At 43.3% G+C, this 17,650-nt stretch overlaps 1 protein-coding gene across 2 annotated transcripts in view; it reads right to left on the bottom strand.

The window, feature by feature from the left end:
- LOC137299591 (uncharacterized) overlaps positions 1-17,650 on the bottom strand; it is a 62,412-nt gene that overhangs the window by 16,619 nt on the left and 28,143 nt on the right. The window contains exon 6 of one of the 2 annotated variants that reach the window (XM_067968477.1): positions 9,845-9,917. The exons of the other annotated variant lie outside the window; for it this stretch is intronic. Coding sequence (XP_067824578.1) covers positions 9,845-9,917 — 73 coding nt within the window. The remainder of the gene's footprint in view (positions 1-9,844; positions 9,918-17,650) is intronic. 2 annotated transcript variants of the gene reach the window in all.

Raw genomic sequence — 17,650 nt, 5'->3', positions numbered from 1 at the left:
GATGAGGAGGAGGACAAAGATGGGGAACCCGTCGCCGAGCAGCTGTGAACGTGGCTGCTTGTGATGCCAGGGACGCATTCATATCTAACAGGTTCCCATAGTGAGATTTGCAAACTGAAGCTAGTGAACTGCTCAGAGCGCCTGGAACAACCACTACCACCAACACCAGCCGTCAAAATCCATGGCTGCAATGGCCTTTTAAATACTCCAGTTCAAAGCACGTCATTCGGGTGCGCAAGTACGCCCGCTGCACAGATTGGAGATACGAATCCCAGAAGTAACATTAAGGGCCTTCAATTTAGTCGTGATTGCTCGAGCCGACGTGCAGAAAAGTTTTCTGGGTTTCCCACTCGACTACTCACCCACCCGCTGACTTCCTGCCGAGAGGAGCCGAGCCGAGCGGAGGGAGCGTCCGATAAAAGGCGGGATTTCAGAGCGCTGAGAACAGCTGAGAGGAGCCGAGCCGAGCGGAGGGAGCGTCCGATAAAAGGCGGGATTTCAGAGCGCTGAGAACAGCTGAGAGGAGCCGAGCCGAGCGGAGGGAGCGTCCGATAAAAGGCGGGATTTCAGAGCGCTGAGAACAGCTGAGAGGAGCCGAGCCGAGCGGAGGGAGCGTCCAATAAAAGGCGGGATTTCAGAGCGCTGAGAACAGCTGAGAGGAGCCGAGCGGAGCAGAGGGAGCGTCCGATAAAAGGCGGGATTTCAGAGCGCTGAGTGCAGCTGAGAGGAGCCGAGCCGAGCGGAGGGAGCGTCCGATAAAAGGCGGGATTTCAGAGCGCTGAGAACAGCTGAGAGGAGCCGAGCGGAGCAGAGGGAGCGTCCGATAAAAAGGCGGGATTTCAGAGGGAGCTGCGACGGAGTTCGAAGTGACGTCAGGAATCAGATCGGGACGCGACACAGGGGAGGCACCTGATTGGTGAGTAGGTTCAGGTGAGTATTTCTACTTATCTACAGTAACTAAAGTAAAAGGAAAGGGAAGGTCTGCAGGTCTTATAGGAAGTAGCGTTTATTTTTTAGTGAATCAAGGTCCCTAGTGTAGTTAACATTCTCTAAATTGAGAACAATTTAAAGGAGTAAACTCCTTAAAGGGAGTGGTAAGTAGTTTTTCTTTTTTTTTCTCTTGACATTGTAGTTGTTCTTAAGCTAATTTAATGGTTAAGTCATGGCAGGAGATCCCAGGGCCGTGTCATGTTCCTCTTGTGGGATGTGGGAATTCAGGGCTCCTTCCTGTATCCCTGATTCCTTCACCTGCGGGAAGTGTGTCCAGCTGCAGCTATTGTTTGACCGCTTGACGGCTCTGGAGCTGCGGATGGATTCACTTTGGAGCATCCGCGATGCTGAGAAAGTCGTGGATAGCACGTTCAGTGAGTTGGTCACACCGCAGATAAAAATTACTGAGGGAGATAGTGAATGGGTGACCAACAGACAGAGGAAGAGTAGGAAGGCAGTGCAGGGGTCCCCTGCGGTCATCTCCCTCCAAAACAGGTATACCGTTTTGGATACTGTTGGGGGAGATGGCTCACCAGGGGAAGGTGGCAGTGGCCAGGTTCATGGCACCGTGGCTGGCTCTGCTGCACAGGAGGGCAGGAAAAAGAGTGGCAGAGCTATAGTGATAGGGGACTCGATTGTAAGGGGAATAGACAGGCGTTTCTGCGGACGCAACCAAGACTCCAGGATGGTATGTTGCCTCCCTGGTGCAAGGGTCAAGGATGTCTCGGAGCGGCTGCAGGACATTCTGGAGGGGGAGGGTGAACAGCCAGTTGTCGTGGTGCATATAGGCACCAACGGTATAGGTAAAAAACAGGATGAGGTCCTACAAGCTGAATTTAGGGAGTTAGGAGTTAAACTAAAGAGTAGGACCTCAAAGGTAGTAATCTCAGGATTGCTACCAGTGCCACGGGTTAGTCAGAGTAGGAATGACAGGATAGCTAAGATGAATACGTGGCTTGAGAGATGGTGCAAGAGGGAGGGATTCAAATTCCTGGGCCATTGGAACCGGTTCTGGGGGAGGTGGGACCAGTACAAATTGGACGGTCTGCATCTGGGCAGGACTGGAACCAATGTCCTAGGGGGAGTGTTTGCCAGTGCTGTTGGGGAGGGTTTAAACTAATGTGGCAGGGGGATGGGAACCGATGCAGGAAGTCAGTGGGAAATAAAGTGGTGACAGAAAGAAAAGGCAGTAAGGGAGAGTGTACAGAACATGACCGGACAGATGGTCTGAGAAAGCAGGGCAAAGACCAAGGGAAGTCTAGATTAAACTGCATTTATTTCAATGCAAGAAGTCTGATGGGCAAGGCAGATGAACTCAGGGCATGGATGGGTACATGGGACTGGGATGTTATAGCTATTACTGAAACATGGATAAGGGAGGGGCAGGACTGGCAGCTCAATGTTCCAGGGTACAGATGCTACAGGAAAGATAGAGCAGGAGGTAAGAGAGGAGGGGGAGTTGCGTTCTTGATTAGGGAGAACATCACGGCAGTAGTGAGAGGGGATATATCCGAGGGTTCGCCCACTGAGTCTATATGGGTAGAACTGAAAAATAAGAAGGGAGAGATCACTTTGATAGGATTGTACTACAGACCCCCAAATAGTCAACGGGAAATTGAGGAGCAAATATGTAAGGAGATTACAGACAGCTGCAAGAAAAATAGGGTGGTAATAGTAGGGGACTTTAACTTTCCCAACATTGACTGGGACAGCCATAGCATTAGGGGCTTGGATGGAGAGAAATTTGTTGAGTGTATTCAGGAGGAATTTCTCATTCAGTATGTGGATGGCCCGACTAGAGAGGGGGCAAAACTTGACCTCCTCTTGGGAAATAAGGAAGGGCAGGTGACAGAAGTGTTAGTGAGGGATCACTTTGGGACCAGTGATCATAATTCCATTAGTTTTAAGAAAGCTATGGAGAAGGATAGGTCTGGCCCAAAAGTTAAAATTCTAAATTGGGGAAAGGCCAATTTTGATGGTATTAGACAGGAACTTTCAGAAGTTGATTGGGAGAGTCTGTTGGCAGGCAAAGGGACGTCTGGTAAGTGGGAGGCTTTCAAAAGTGTGTTAACCAGGGTTCAGGGTAAGCACATTCCTTATAAAGTGAAGGGCAAGGCTGGTAGAAGTAGGGAACCTTGGATGACTCGGGAGATTGAGGCCCTCGTCAAAAAGAAGAAGGAGGCATATGACATGCATAGGCAGCTGGGATCAAGTGGATCCCTTGAAGAGTATAGAGATTGCCGGAGTAGAGTTAAGAGAGAAATCAGGAGGGCAAAAAGGGGATATGAGATTGCTTTGGCAGATCAGGCAAAGGTGAATCCAAAGAGCTTCTACAAATACATAAAGGGCAAAAGGGTAACTAGGGAGAGAGTAGGGCCTCTTAAGGATCAACAAGGTCATCTATGTGCGGAACCACAAGAGATGGGTGAGATCCTGAATGAATATTTCACATCGGTATTTACGGTTGAGAAAGGCATGGATGTTAGGGAACTTGGGGAAATAAATAGTGATGTCTTGAGGAGTGTACATATTACAGAGAGGGAGGTGCTGGAAGTCTTAACGCGCATCAAGGTAGATAAATCTCCGGGACCTGATGAAATGTATCCCAGGACATTATGGGAGGTTAGGGAGGAAATTGCGGGTCCCCTAGCAGAGATATTTGAATCATCCACCGCTACAGGTGAGGTGCCTGAAGATTGGAGGGTAGCAAATGTTGTGCCTTTGTTTAAGAAGGGCGGCAGGGAAAAGCCTGGGAACTACAGACCAGTGAGCCTGACATCTGTAGTGGGTAAGTTGTTAGAGGGTATTCTGAGGGACAGGATCTACAGGCATTTGGAGAGGCAGGGACTAATTAGGAACAGTCAGCATGGTTTTGTGAGAGGAAAATCATGTCTCACGAATTTGATTGAGTTTTTTGAAGGGGTAACCAAGAAGATAGATGAGGGCTGTGCAGTAGACGTGGTCTACATGGACTTCAGCAAAGCATTTGACAAGGTACCGCATGGTAGGTTGTTACATAAGGTTAAATCTCATGGGATCCAAGGTGAGGTAGCCAATTGGATACAAAATTGGCTTGACGACAGAAGACAGAGGGTGGTTGTCGAGGGTTGTTTTTCAAACTGGATGCCTGTGTCCAGCGGTGTGCCTCAGGGATCGGTGCTGGGTCTGCTGTTATTTGTTATTTATATTAATGATTTGGATGAGAATTTAGGAGGCATGGTTAGTAAGTTTGCAGATGACACCAAGATTGGTGGCATTGTGGACAGTGAAGAAGGTTATCTAGGATTGCAACGGGATCTTGATAAATTGGGCCAGTGGGCCGATGAATGGCAGATGGAGTTTAATTTAGATAAATGTGAGGTGATGCATTTTGGTAGATCGAATCGGGCCAGGACCTACTCCGTTAATGGTAGGGCGTTGGGGAGAGTTATAGAACAAAGAGATCTGGGAGTACAGATTCATAGCTCCTTGAAAGTGGAGTCACAGGTGGATAGGGTGGTGAAGAAGGCATTCGGCATGCTTGGTTTCATTGGTCAGAACATTGAATGCAGGAGTTGGGATGTCTTGTTGAAGTTGTACAGGGCATTGGTGAGGCCACACTTGGAGTACTGTGTACAGTTCTGGTCACCCTATTATAGAAAGGATATTATTAAACTAGAAAGAGTGCAGAAAAGATTTACTAGGATGCTACCGGGAGAGGTTAGACAGACTGGGACTTTTTTCCCTGGAGAGTAGGAGGTTAAGGGGTGATCTTATAGAAGTCTATAAAATAATGAGGGGCATAGATAAGGTCGATAGTCAAAATCTTTTCCCAAAGGTAGGGGAGTCTATAACGAGGGGGCACAGATTTAAGGTGAGAGGGGAGAGATACAAAAGGGTCCAGAGGGGCAATTTTTTCACTCAAAGGGTGGTGAGTGTCTGGAACGAGCTGCCAGAGGCAGTAGTAGAGGCGGGTACAATTTTGTCTTTTAAAAAGCATTTGGACAGTTACATGGGTAAGATGGGTATAGAGGGATATGGGCCAAGTGCAGGCAATTGGGACTAGCTTAGTGGTATAAACTGGGCGACATGGACATGTTGGGCCGAAGGGCCTGTTTCCATGTTGTAACTTCTATGATTCTATGATTCTATGTTAAAATCATGCCCAATGTGCCTGTAGTTGCTTGTGTCTGTTTTCTCACCCTTTCTTTATTTGGACATCACATTAGCCTGATACCAATCTACTGGCACTTCCCCAGCATTTGTTGACTCCCTCATAAAGATCGAGGAAGCCTCTGAAAGCTTGTGATTTTCAAATAAAATTGTTGGACTATAACTTGGTGTTGTAAGATTGTTTACATTGTCAACCCCAGTCCATCGCCGGCATCTCCACATCATAAAGATCGTCAGTGCCTTGCAAATCACCCCACTAATCTCTCTCAACTTTCTGAGATAAATATCACCTAACTCCGGGGAATTGTTTGTTTAAAGGCCTTTCAGCTTGTCTAGGATTTTCACCTAATTTTTTCAAAATCTTGAATTATATCTTGATACTCTTTTTGGTGGGGAGGGAATGTTTTTTATGTCTTCCCTTGTGAATACTTGGAGAAAGTAATTGTTCAGAATATTTATTATCTTGTGCTTATCATCAGTTTCAAGCTCATTTCCATCTTTTAATGTTCTCACCTCTTCTCTGACAGTCCTCTGCTATTGTAGTATTGAAAGATTTTTTTACTCTTGTATTTTCCTTCTGCAGCTATGTTTTCTCTTATGCCCTTTAATCATCTATTTATCTTGTTTCTGTATTATCCTATATTCATCCCAGTGAGTTCCTTCTCCTTTCTCCCAGCAGGATATGTAGAGGCCATTTTTCCTTTTTATTTCACTTTTAATTTGTTTGTTAATCCTTTTTGGATCACACTTGTTTAGTCTGAGCTTGTTGGTCTTAGATATGTACGTATCCTGCATGACCAGAGTTATCCTTTTAATGATGCTCCATTTGTCTTCTGCTGAAATGTTAATAAACATCCTCATTTGTCTCAATTCTCCCCTCATTTCTTTGAATTCTCCATCATAAGCACCTCAGCCTCTCTGCCACTGAAACCCTGATTCATGCCTTTGTCATCTCCAGACAATTACTGCAATTCTCTCGTGGTTAACCTCTCATCCTCCATAAACTTCAGCTCATCCAAAACTCTGCCGCCTGTAACCTATTCTACACCAAGTCCTGTTTGCCCATCAGCCCTGACCGCTCTGATTTATTTTGGCTCCTGGACCCCAACACCTCAAATTCAAAATCATCTTTGTGTTTAAATCGTTCCATGAGCTTGCCCCACTGTAACTCTGTAACCTTCTCCAGCCCTACAAATGCCCCTCTGCCTGCCCCTGCCCGTAATCACCGTTCCTCTAACTCAAGTCGCTTGTGCATCCCCCTCCCTCTGCCCCACTATTGGCAACTGCGACTATGTCCCATTCTCTGGAATTCCCTCCCTAAACCCCTCTGTCTCCCCACCTTCCTCTCCTCCTTAAAATCCATGTCCTTGCCCACTGCTCCTAATCTCTCCTTCATTATCTGTGCTGTTTGTATCCCCTATTCCTCTGTGAAGAGCCTTGGGATGCTTGCCTCCATTAAAGGTGCTGCATAAAAGCAATTTTTTGTTGCTGTTATGTCGCAACTTATCAAATTTCTTCTGAAGATGGAAGAAAGAAAGACAGACAGAAAGACATACTTACTTGCATTTATATAACGCTTTTCACGACTTCAGGACGTCCCAAAGCACTTTACAGCCAATGAAGTACTTTTGAAGTGTAGTCATTGTTGTAGGAAACGCGGCTGCCAATTTGCGCACAGCAAGTTCCCTCAAACAGCAAAGTGATGATAACCAGATAATGTATTATAATGATGATGGTTGAGTGATAAATATTGGCCAGGACACCAGGGAGAACTCTCCTTCTCTTCTTTGAATAGTACCATGGAATATTTTACGTCCATCTGAAAGGGCAGATGGGGCCTCGGTTTACCATCTAATCCGAAACACAGCATCTCTGATAGTGTAGCGCTCCCTTAGTACTGCACTGGGAGCGTCAGCCTGGATTATGGACTCAAATCCCTGGAGTGGGACTTGAACCCACGACCTACTGACTCAGAGATCCTAATGATTCCCCCCCCGCCTCCATTGTAGCATCCAATTGCTTTGTACATGATTCCAGGATTTTTCCTCCACTACTCTATCTGGAAGTTTGTTCCACATGTTGATCACTTTCTGTGTGACGAAGTATTTTGTGATATCAGTGCTAAAATTACTTTTTACTAGTTTGAAGCTGTGTCTCCTAGTTCTACTCCCACAGTTTAATTTGAAGTAATATTCTGGGTTAACTTTTTCTATATCCTTACCAATCTTATATAACTCTATAAGGTCACCTCTCAAATGCCTCCTTTTCAGACAAAAAGCCTATATCTATCCAGTCTTTCTTATAACTCAGACCCATGACACTGGGGATCAGCTTTGTGGCTCTTCTCTGCATTCCTCTAGCACTTAAATGTCTCTCGTTTCTTGGTGATCAGAACTGGAAGCAATGTTCAAGGTACAGTCTGACTACACACTATACACTTTGATCATTACCTCCTCTGACATATATTCTACATTTTTGGCTATGTAGTTCAACATTCTATTAGCTTTGTTGATTGCTGCTCTGTACTGATTGAATATATTTAGCATCAATTCTAATAAGACTCCTAAGTCTCTTTAGCTATTTCACCACCATTCATTGAGTATGCATGACATCGATTCTTCTTTCCTAGGTACAGCACTTTACACTTCTCTGCATTAAATTTCATCTGACATTGTTCTGCTCATTTACATATTTTATCCTCCTAGTTGGGTATAATCTGCAAATTTGGCCAGTTTGCATTGAGTTTCTGAATCCAGTTCAATTATTTATAATTTAGAAGCAGTAGCAGTCCCAACACTAAGCCCTGAGGTACCCCACTCAATACCTTCCCCTGTGACATCACTCATTGTTTCCTACCTTTCAGTCACTTTATTATCCATTCACAGGGTTCACCCTGAATCCCCACAGCTTTTCTAAATGTTCACTAAATGTCATCCTGTATTATGGACTCTAGGGGACTGATAATGTGATGTCACCCATGGGAGCCTGAGGTTTGCAATGTGCCCATGATGCTCAGTGCCCCAAAATGCAGCTAACCGACACATGGCGCGCCCAGAGTCTGCACAAACTGTTCGCAAGGCTCATTAAGATTTCAAGGACCTCCCCAATAATGGGACTGCAGCACCTGTTCCAGTGTTCCAGCTGCTGCGCACTGGTTTGGAATGGTTGCTTCAGGGGAAACCAGTGGGACAGAGTGAGATTTTCATTCACCTGGCCCTGTGTTCTTTGACCTTCACTGGCCAAATTGTGCAAAGAGACTTGAATAGTTGCAGGCAGGAAAAAGATGGTGGCAACAATCGGGCAGTCAGCAGGTCTTCTGTTGCTGCTGGCACCCAACATTCCAGCCTCAGACCCGCATGGTGTTCCCTGTGTGTCATACACCACGTGTCGAGTGCGTCTGGAAAAATATTGAAGTGAACTGACCTCGAATTATGGTATGAGGTCAACTCAATTTGTGTGCTAGCACACGGTGCCTCTCAGGAACTGTGGTCCTGGTGGCACCATGCCAGGACTTCATTATTGGCCCCCTAGTTTGCCCACAACCGAGGTAAGATTAATTGGGCTATAATTTCCTGGCATATTCTATTCCCCTTTTTTGAACAGGATAGAAATCAGAAGGTACCAGATCAAATTCCAACGTTGTGTTTTATTACCTTGGCTCAGTGTTGCTGGTTATGAAGAGGAAAATTAGCCAGTATCCCAGCTCCTGATCACATTGTTGTGACCCTTGCTAGAAAGTGTCCGTGTATAAATGTTGGATGGGGACAATGCTAGATTTGCTATGATGGTTCCCTACATAAAGCCAAGCAATACTAACTGTCCAAGCTCATACACAAAAGGTGGTCACTTCAGCAATGACTTCATCTGAGGAGGTGAGTAAAGGGGGAAAAAGGGAAGCAGAATTTGAAAAAAAAGGACAATTTCCATTTTCTATAGTAGCCATCTGTGGCCTTTCTGAGTGAGGTTGCAAAGTTAGTGCTAATTCATGACAATGTTAAGGTGATTGGCAAAAGAACCAAAGGTGACATGAGGAAAACCTTTTTTACACAGCGAGTGATTAGGATCTGGAATGCACTGCCCGAGGGGGTGGTGGAGGCAGATTCAATCATGGCCTTCAAAAGGTAACTGGATAAGTACCTGAAAGGAAAAAATTTGCAGGGCTACGGGGATAGGGTGGGGGAGTGGGACTAGCTGGATTGCTCTTGCATAGAACCGGCGTGGACTCGATGGGCCAAATGGCCTGCTTCCATGCTGTAATTTTTCTATGATTCTATGATTCTAATTATGAGCAATTTTGTGCTGAATTCCCAATCCAGCTAAGAACTGGGATTGAGAATCCCCAAACTGATTTCATACATATGCCTTATAGTCAGTAGGCAGAGAAGATTCTCACCCCTCAGGCTGGGCTTGATTTGAACCTGGATCCAAAGTGAAATGATAGTCTTGATAAATAACTGTGTCACCAAGCTCTCTGTCATTTCATTGTTATTGAGTTTATGAGAATGTAAACGAGGCTGCATTGTAAAGTAGCCTTTAGAAAGGTATTTATGAGGCTGTTGTATTTTGTTCCCTTTGTTTTATGAATAATCTTAAAATAAATCCTATTAAAACATAAAGTATTATGTTTAGATAAAATACCCACAAAACATAACTAAAATAAAATGATACAATGATGGTGCTTTCAAATTGATTATGGATTTACCTTCCCTTCCAGCCGCCTTCAACCAGTGATTCATTGAAGCAATGTACTGGGGTTTGAAATATCTGAACAGTGCCTGTTATCAAAGACAGACATGAACTCAGTCTAGTAACAAACAACATTCATTAAAAACTGCAGTTTAACTACTGAGTAAATAATATTTCCATTTATATAGTGCCTTATCACAATGAAACATCTCAAAGCGCCTTACACCACTTTGTAAGTACAGTGGTTGTTGTTATGTAGAGAAATGTGCCAGCTGTTCTTCACCAGCCACGTTCCACAAACAACCATGAGTGATCAGTTAATCTGTTTTGTTTATGGTATTGATTGAAGGAGGAATGTCAGCCAGGAGTGGAGAACTCTTTGTTCTTCTTCAAATAATCCCATGGGATCTTTAACAGAAACTTGAATCATCAGAACAGGCAGACTCAGTTTAATATCTCAACTAAACAATGGCTCTTTCAACACTGTGCTGCTCCCTCAGTAGTACACTGCAATGTCATCTGAGATTATAAACTCAAGTCATGGTGCAGGACTCGGCCCATATTCTTCAAATCCAGAGACAAGAGCCTTACACACTAGCCCAGGTTGACACAAGGTAGAAAATACAAATACTAAACAAAAGGGGCAGAATTTTCCAAGACTCAGCCTCCTAGAGGGCCTCAAATACAGTATGCGATTTAACAGAAAATCCATCCAATAGAAAATCATGGACAATGGACCTGTAAGTTTCCAACAAGCCTCCCGCTGTGGTTGAGTCCCCACTAGTGGCATTGTGTCTCAGAAAATTCCTCCACCAGTTTATAGGGGAAGGATATAGACCACCACCAACTAGTGGGAAGGATATAGAGGAACAAATCTGCAGGGAAATTACAGAGAGAGCAAAAGCTATAGAGTAGGGACTTCAACTATCCTAATATAGACTGGGATAACAATAATAATATAAGGGGCACAGAGGGGGAGGAATTTTTGAAATGTGTTCAGGATAATTTTCTTAACCAGTACGTTTCCAGCCCAACGATGAAGGAGGCATTGCTGGACTTGGTTCTAGGGAATGAGGTGGGCCAAGTGGAACAAGTGTCAGTGGGGGAGCATTAGGGAGCAGCGATCATAGTATCATAAGGTTTAGAAAGCTATGGAAAAGGACACGGACCACTCTAAAGTAAAAATATTCAATTGTAGGAGGGCCAATTTTAATGGGATGAGAACAGATCTGGCTCGGGTAAATTGGAATCAAAGATTGGCAGTCAAAACTGTAATTGAAAAGTGGGCGGCCTTTAAGGAGGAGATGGTTCAGGTACAGTCTAGGCACATTCCCACGAGGCAGAAAGGTAGGGCAACTAAAGCCAGAGCTCCCTGGATGACAAAAGAGATATTGAGTAAGATGAAATGGAAAAAAGGGGCATCTAACAGATCTCAGGTTGATAACACAAGTGAGAACCAGGCAGAATATAGAAAGTTCAGAGTAGAAATGAAAAAGGAAATAAGAGAGGCAAAGAGAGAGTATGAGAATAGACTAGCGGTCAACATAAATGGGAATCCAAAAGTCTTCTACAGGTATGTAAACAGTAAACGGGTAGTAGGAGGAGGGGTGGGGACGATTAAGGAGATCTACTCATGGAGGCAGAGGGGATGGCCGAGGTACTAAATGAGTACTTTGCATCTGTCTTTACCAAGGAAGAAGATGCTGCCTGAGTCTCAGTAAAGGAAGGTATAGTTGAGATACTGGATGGGCTAAAAATTGATAAAGAAGAGGTACTCAAAAGGCTGGCTGTACTTAAAGTAGATAAGTCATCCGGTCCGGACGGGATGCATCCTAGGTTGCTGAGGGAAGTAAGGATGGAAATTGCGGAGGTACTGGCCATAATCTTCCAAATATCCGTGGATATGGGGGTGGTGCCAGAGGACTGAGGAATTACAAATGTTACACCCTTGTTCAAAAAAGGGTGTAAGGATAAACCCAGCAACTATAGGCCAGTCAGTTTAACCTCAGTGGTGGGGAAACCTTTAGAAACAATAATCCAGGACAGAATTAACAGACAAGTGTGGATTGATTAGGGAAAGCCAGCACGGATTTGTTAAAGGCAAATTGTGTTTAACTAACGTGATAGAGATTTTTGATGAGGTAACTGAGAGGGTAGATGAGGGCAATACAGTCAATGTAGTGTATACGGACTTTCAAAAGGCATTTGATAAAATGCCGCATGGTAGGCTTATCATCAAGATTGCGGCCCATAGAATAAAGGGGGCAGTATCAACATGGATACAGAATTGGCTAAGGGACAGGAAACAGAGTAGTGGTGAACGGTTGTTTTTCGGGCTGGAGGAAGGTGTACAGTGGTGTTCCCCAGGGGTCAGTGCTGGGACCACTGCTTTTCTTGATATATATTAATGACTTGGACTTGGGTGTACAGGGCACAATTTCAAAAGTTGCAGATGACACAAAACTTGGAAGTGTAGCAAACAGTGAGGAGGATCATGATAGACTTCAAGAGGATATGGACAGGCTAGTGGAATGGGCGGACACGTGGCAGATGAAATTTTAAGCAGAAAAATGCGAAGTGATACATTTCGGTAGGAAGAATGAGGAGAGGCAATATAAACTAGAGGGCACAATTCTAAAAGAGGTACAGGAACAGAGAGATCTGGGGGTATATGTGCACAAATCATTGAAGGTGGCAGGGCAGGTAGAAAATGCGGTTAAATAAGTATACGGGATCCTGAGCTTTATAAATAGAGGCATAGAGTACAAAAGTATGGAAGTCATGATGAACCTTTATAAAACACTGGTTCGACCACGACTGGAGTATTGTGTCCAGTTCTGGGCACCACACCTTAGGAAAGATGTGAAGGCCTTAGGGAGGGTGCAGAAGAGGTTCACTAGAATGATTCCAGGGATGAGGGGCTTTAGTTACGTGGATAAACTGGAGAAGCTGGGGTTGTTCTCCTTGGAACAGAGACGGTGCGAGGAGATTTGGTAGATGTATTCAAAATCATGAAGGGTCTAGACAGAGTAGCTAGAAAGAAACTGTTCCCATTGGTGGAAGGGTCAAGAACCAAAGGACATAGATTTAAGATGATTGGCAAAAGAACCAAAGGTGACACGAGGAAAAACTTTTTTACACAGTGAGTGGTTAGGATCTGGAATGCACTGCCCGAGAGGGTGGTGGAGGCAGATTCAATCGTGGCCTTCAAAAGGGAACTGGATAAGTACTTGAAAGGAAAAAATTTGCAAGGCTAGAGGGAAAGGGCGGGAGAGTGGGACTAGCTGGATTGCTTTTGCATAGAGCTGGCGCGGACTCGATGGGCCGAATGGCCTCCTTTCGTGCTGTAACCTTTCTGATTCTATGATAAGACCGTGGCTGCCTAACACCATAACAGTGAGGGACAGATTGTGTCTGCCAGGAATTTATGGTAAACATTCATGTGAACAGCCACTCCCACCACAATTTCTAAAGTTTTCAGTGATCTGAGAGGCTAAACCCCCAATATCTCAGTGAATGCCACTTGAGTCAAATGGTAAATGATGAGTGAAAGCCTGACACCTGCTGGGTAAACACTTTAACTTCGCTTGGCACTTCCTCCATTAGGATCTCAAGACCAAGAACTCGCTGTGTATGGGCTATTCTGGGCAAGGACCTGTGTTTTACTGCTCTGTGGAGCAGTGTCACTGTTTATACAATTGCAAATGAGCACTTTCCTGAATTACAACAGGAGTGGTGCACAGAGTTGTACCATTGCCATAATGGAACTGTGAGCAATCCCCACACAAAAAATGATGTGGAGATGCCGGTGATGGACTGGGGTTGACAATTGTAAACAATTTTACAACACCAAGTTATAGTCCAGCAATTTTATTTTAAATTCACAAGCTTTCGGAGATTTTCTCCTTCCTCAGGCAAATGTTTCAAGAGCTCCTTGAAGCCTACGCATTTATACATATAGAACAATACATGGTGTTTACAGACTGCCCCTGCAACTGCCCGTTGCCAAGGCAATCACCGTGTTCAGACAGAGAGGTGTCACCTGCAGAACCCCCGAATACACATTCAACAAAAAAACAAACAAACAAACAATGTTTAAGAATATCACACAAAAAATGTTTAAGAATATCTGTAAGGATATGGCAGGTCAGCTTCACTGTCATTTTATGATAATATATTAGAAATAAAATTACATGCCATTTTAAATTGATATTTAGATATATACATATACATATATATATATATATATATATACATACTGAACTACATGTAAATGCAATGGTAATAATGTGCTAGAGGGCACTCCAGGACAAGAATTCCCCTTGTGCTCACTTGTTTCATTACAATCGTGGGTTGTGTGTGACTGCTGGTTGTTCTTTTACAGCAGCCACACTTTAACCATTGATTATTACACAGTTTCTTCCAATCATATTGTGGCTGATTGCTCCATTTTGGTTAAAGAGTTTAATTTTGCTTGTTGGAGAGTGGACTCTTTAGTGCAAGATATTGATGCACTAATGTATTGGGCAGTAGATTAACAAGACACAGGTTCCCTCCTACTGCCCCTACATGTTGAGCTCATGATTTCAGCCTGACCTGTTCTGGCGCCAAGCAGAAACAAGGGATGCCTTTACGGAGGGAGAGAGTCAGAGGGAGGGAGTCAGAAAGAAGGGCCAATCCAGGCTGCTCTTGCAGATCACCTTAGCTGTCCAACAAATCCTCTCCCCCCACACAATCGATATGAAAGAGCCAAAGAACTAAGAGCAAACAATTTTCAATGGGGTGGGCACTCAAATCCATCAACCACATATATGTTGAATTTGGTAAATTCTCAACCAGGTCATTCGAGGAAAGGTATGTTGTCTTAGAGGAAAATTAATTTCTTGTCCATCCAAAATTATGGTGAATAGCTGAGCTGTTGAAGTGCACTGGCGTCACTGGTCACTGAAGAGGCTATTGTCTTCCCCAAATCATCACTTTTTGTCTAACGCTTACACTATGGAGCTGCACAGCTTTGAATGGGAGTAATAAAAAGAGGGAAATGTGGCAAAACACTAGCTTAAATTAAGAATGTTTCTGAGGTGGCACTGTCTTTGTGAGAAAAGTCTTTGGAGAACTTTTTTTCTGTTTGAGGAGAATAGTTACATCCTAATATTATAGAGCTTACAGTACAGAAAGAAGCCGCTTGGCCCCCCGCACCTGTGTCGATGCTGGCTCTTCAACTGGAGCTGTCTATCCCAATCCCATTTCCATGCCCTTTCTCTGCATCTTTTTATATACGTATTATTTTTCTCCTGATGTCAATACACACAAGTGGTATGATGATGCATTTTAGTCTAATTTATGTCATTATATCATGTGTTTGTAAACTGATACAGATTTCACAAAATCACAAGGTAAGTATTAATGAGGAAAGGCCATTCAGTCCAGTTTAGTTCAACAATCAAGAAAACCTTGAATTATCCCATCACAATATCGTGATTCAAGTGTTTTTCCTCTACTACCATACTTACAGGTCCAATCAGTCCTAAATATGCCCTTCACCAGTTTGAGCCTCCTTGCCTTACTCTCATGGCTTCATTTGAAATAATATTCCAGATTTACCATCGCTAAAAAGCCTAAATTTCTCCAGATTTTCCTCACAACTCAATGCTTTGACACTAAGATCAATCTTGTGCTTCCTCTCTGCATCATATCAGGGCCTGAAAATCCATCTCCATTGTGTCTCGATGACGCAGTCGTCGAGGAGTGATCTGAGCAGTGCATTTCATACAAAAGCGGTTGGCAAATCTTTTCCATTTGTATATACAAACACATGATAAAATAAGTCGAACATCACGTCATTTGAGCATGTCCTCACCATAAAATAGCACACTGTTCTTCTGAATCTTCTACCTCACAAAACGAAAAAAAATTGCTTGCCAAATATACTTTAAGAAAGACAATGTCCCTTTAACTTGGTGAGTAACTATTTACTTTTCTTAAATGGGACCACACTGTCTGAACACTTGGGAACAGTAACAGTGCTTTGCTATACTGAGATCTAAAAAATTCAGACAGCAAATCAACCTGGGCCACTCTAGCTCATTCCCCACAGCCAGTTACAAAGCATCAATGGCAGAGGCCTAGGAGCAGGTCAGCTGCCTGTTCCCCTGGTCAGATGTGTGATGTAGAGCGACCTAAAGAAGTACAGAAAAGATTGGACAAAGACAAAAATTGGATTTTGAGGTCAAACACTAAAACGTTGAGAAGAAATAACTTACAGGTCCTCTGGATGTTTCTGGAATGACTGCAGATTAATAATTTCACCCTCAGCATGAGTAAACCACAAGCAAATGATTACAGTGGCTAGGCTGGCACAGAACACCCTGCTGCTTTTAGAATAATAAAATGACAGCATCCACTTGATCTATTAGTAAAGCAATCAGGCTTGTGCTTTTAACAAAATGAACTGCAGCACTCCGACAGCACTGAACATCTAGGGGACAGGATTAGTCACCACAAGATAGATATCCCTGTACACAAGAATCAGTTAATAATGAAACACATTCAACTACACAGAATATTGCTGCTGTCAGTAGCCAGGTACTAGTTTACAGACAAAACCACTTCCCTTGCTTTTTTATCTTCTTAACATCATAAAGAATATACAATCCTGTGTGAGAGAGATGTGCAAAGTCTAGCCAATGTTTGGTAATATTGTCCGTGACCCCAGGGCTAGACTGTACATGTCACCTGGTTTGGTGTTTAAAATATTAGACACTTGTTGTTCAGTCTTAATGTTGTGAAAACTCCAGAATTAGATTTGTTAACACTTGGTGAGAAGTCTAATGATGGTTTAAAGTTAGTTGTTAAACCTGTTGATAAATATAAAAAGATAATTTAATTTGCAGCTGTAGACTACATCCAACCTAGCTAACATATAGTCAATAAATAGGCACACTGAGAAATTGAGTCTATAAACATAGGCATGACTGGCTGACTTATAGCCTGGGATGCAATTTTGAGAACCATTTTCTCCAAATATATTCATATTCTGAATATATTCAGGTTTGAATATACTAATGACCCAATGGTCTCAGTGTAAATTACAATCTGATAGGAGACATCATGAATATATATGAACTAAGAGATTAATAGCCAACTACCTGTAGGCTGCCTGTGTTTTCACATCAACCATTGTTTACTGATATGCTCCAATGTTAGTTTACAATGGATATTAACTCAGACCAACTACAACTTATAATATATGGACACAAAATTCATTGTGCAATAATGATTTTACCATTATTAATCCTCTTGTGTGTACATCATCACCTGGAGAGGAGCAACGGTCGTCCTCCCCTCTGAAGCTTGCCCTTCACACTGACGATCACCCTCCATCCTGACAGTCACCTTCTGCATCAAAGCTCTCCCTTCACATCGACAGCTACAATCTAGACTAACAGTTGCACTCCACACTAGTGGTCACTGGTCACTGCCCTGACAAAAACTAACCACACAAAAAAAGAATAACCCAGCCCTCTTTTTTTAATGTGTTTTTTGTTCATGACATTGGATCAGATTGTGGTTTAAAAGCTTTTTTGATTAAAAGATGTTTGAAAAAAAGTTAAAGGCACACACAAGGAATAATTTTAATGTATTAAATAGTGAAAGATAGGGTGGTAAGCTGGGCACTGTGTCAGGTGGTTTGAGGAGCAATGGATCAGACTGTCTGTGGTGAATTCTGTGGTAATTTTTGCCTTGAAGCTCATCTCTTTGAAAAACGGCAGTCAGAGGAATCTCAGACAAATACGTTAAGAATGCAAACACTTAACACATT

Source organism: Heptranchias perlo, chromosome 1, assembly GCF_035084215.1.
Source record: "Heptranchias perlo isolate sHepPer1 chromosome 1, sHepPer1.hap1, whole genome shotgun sequence".
NCBI classification, from domain to species: Eukaryota; Metazoa; Chordata; class Chondrichthyes; order Hexanchiformes; family Hexanchidae; genus Heptranchias; species Heptranchias perlo.
The sequence above is the reverse complement of the archived record's forward strand: the minus strand, read 5'-3'. Positions and strand labels throughout refer to the sequence as shown.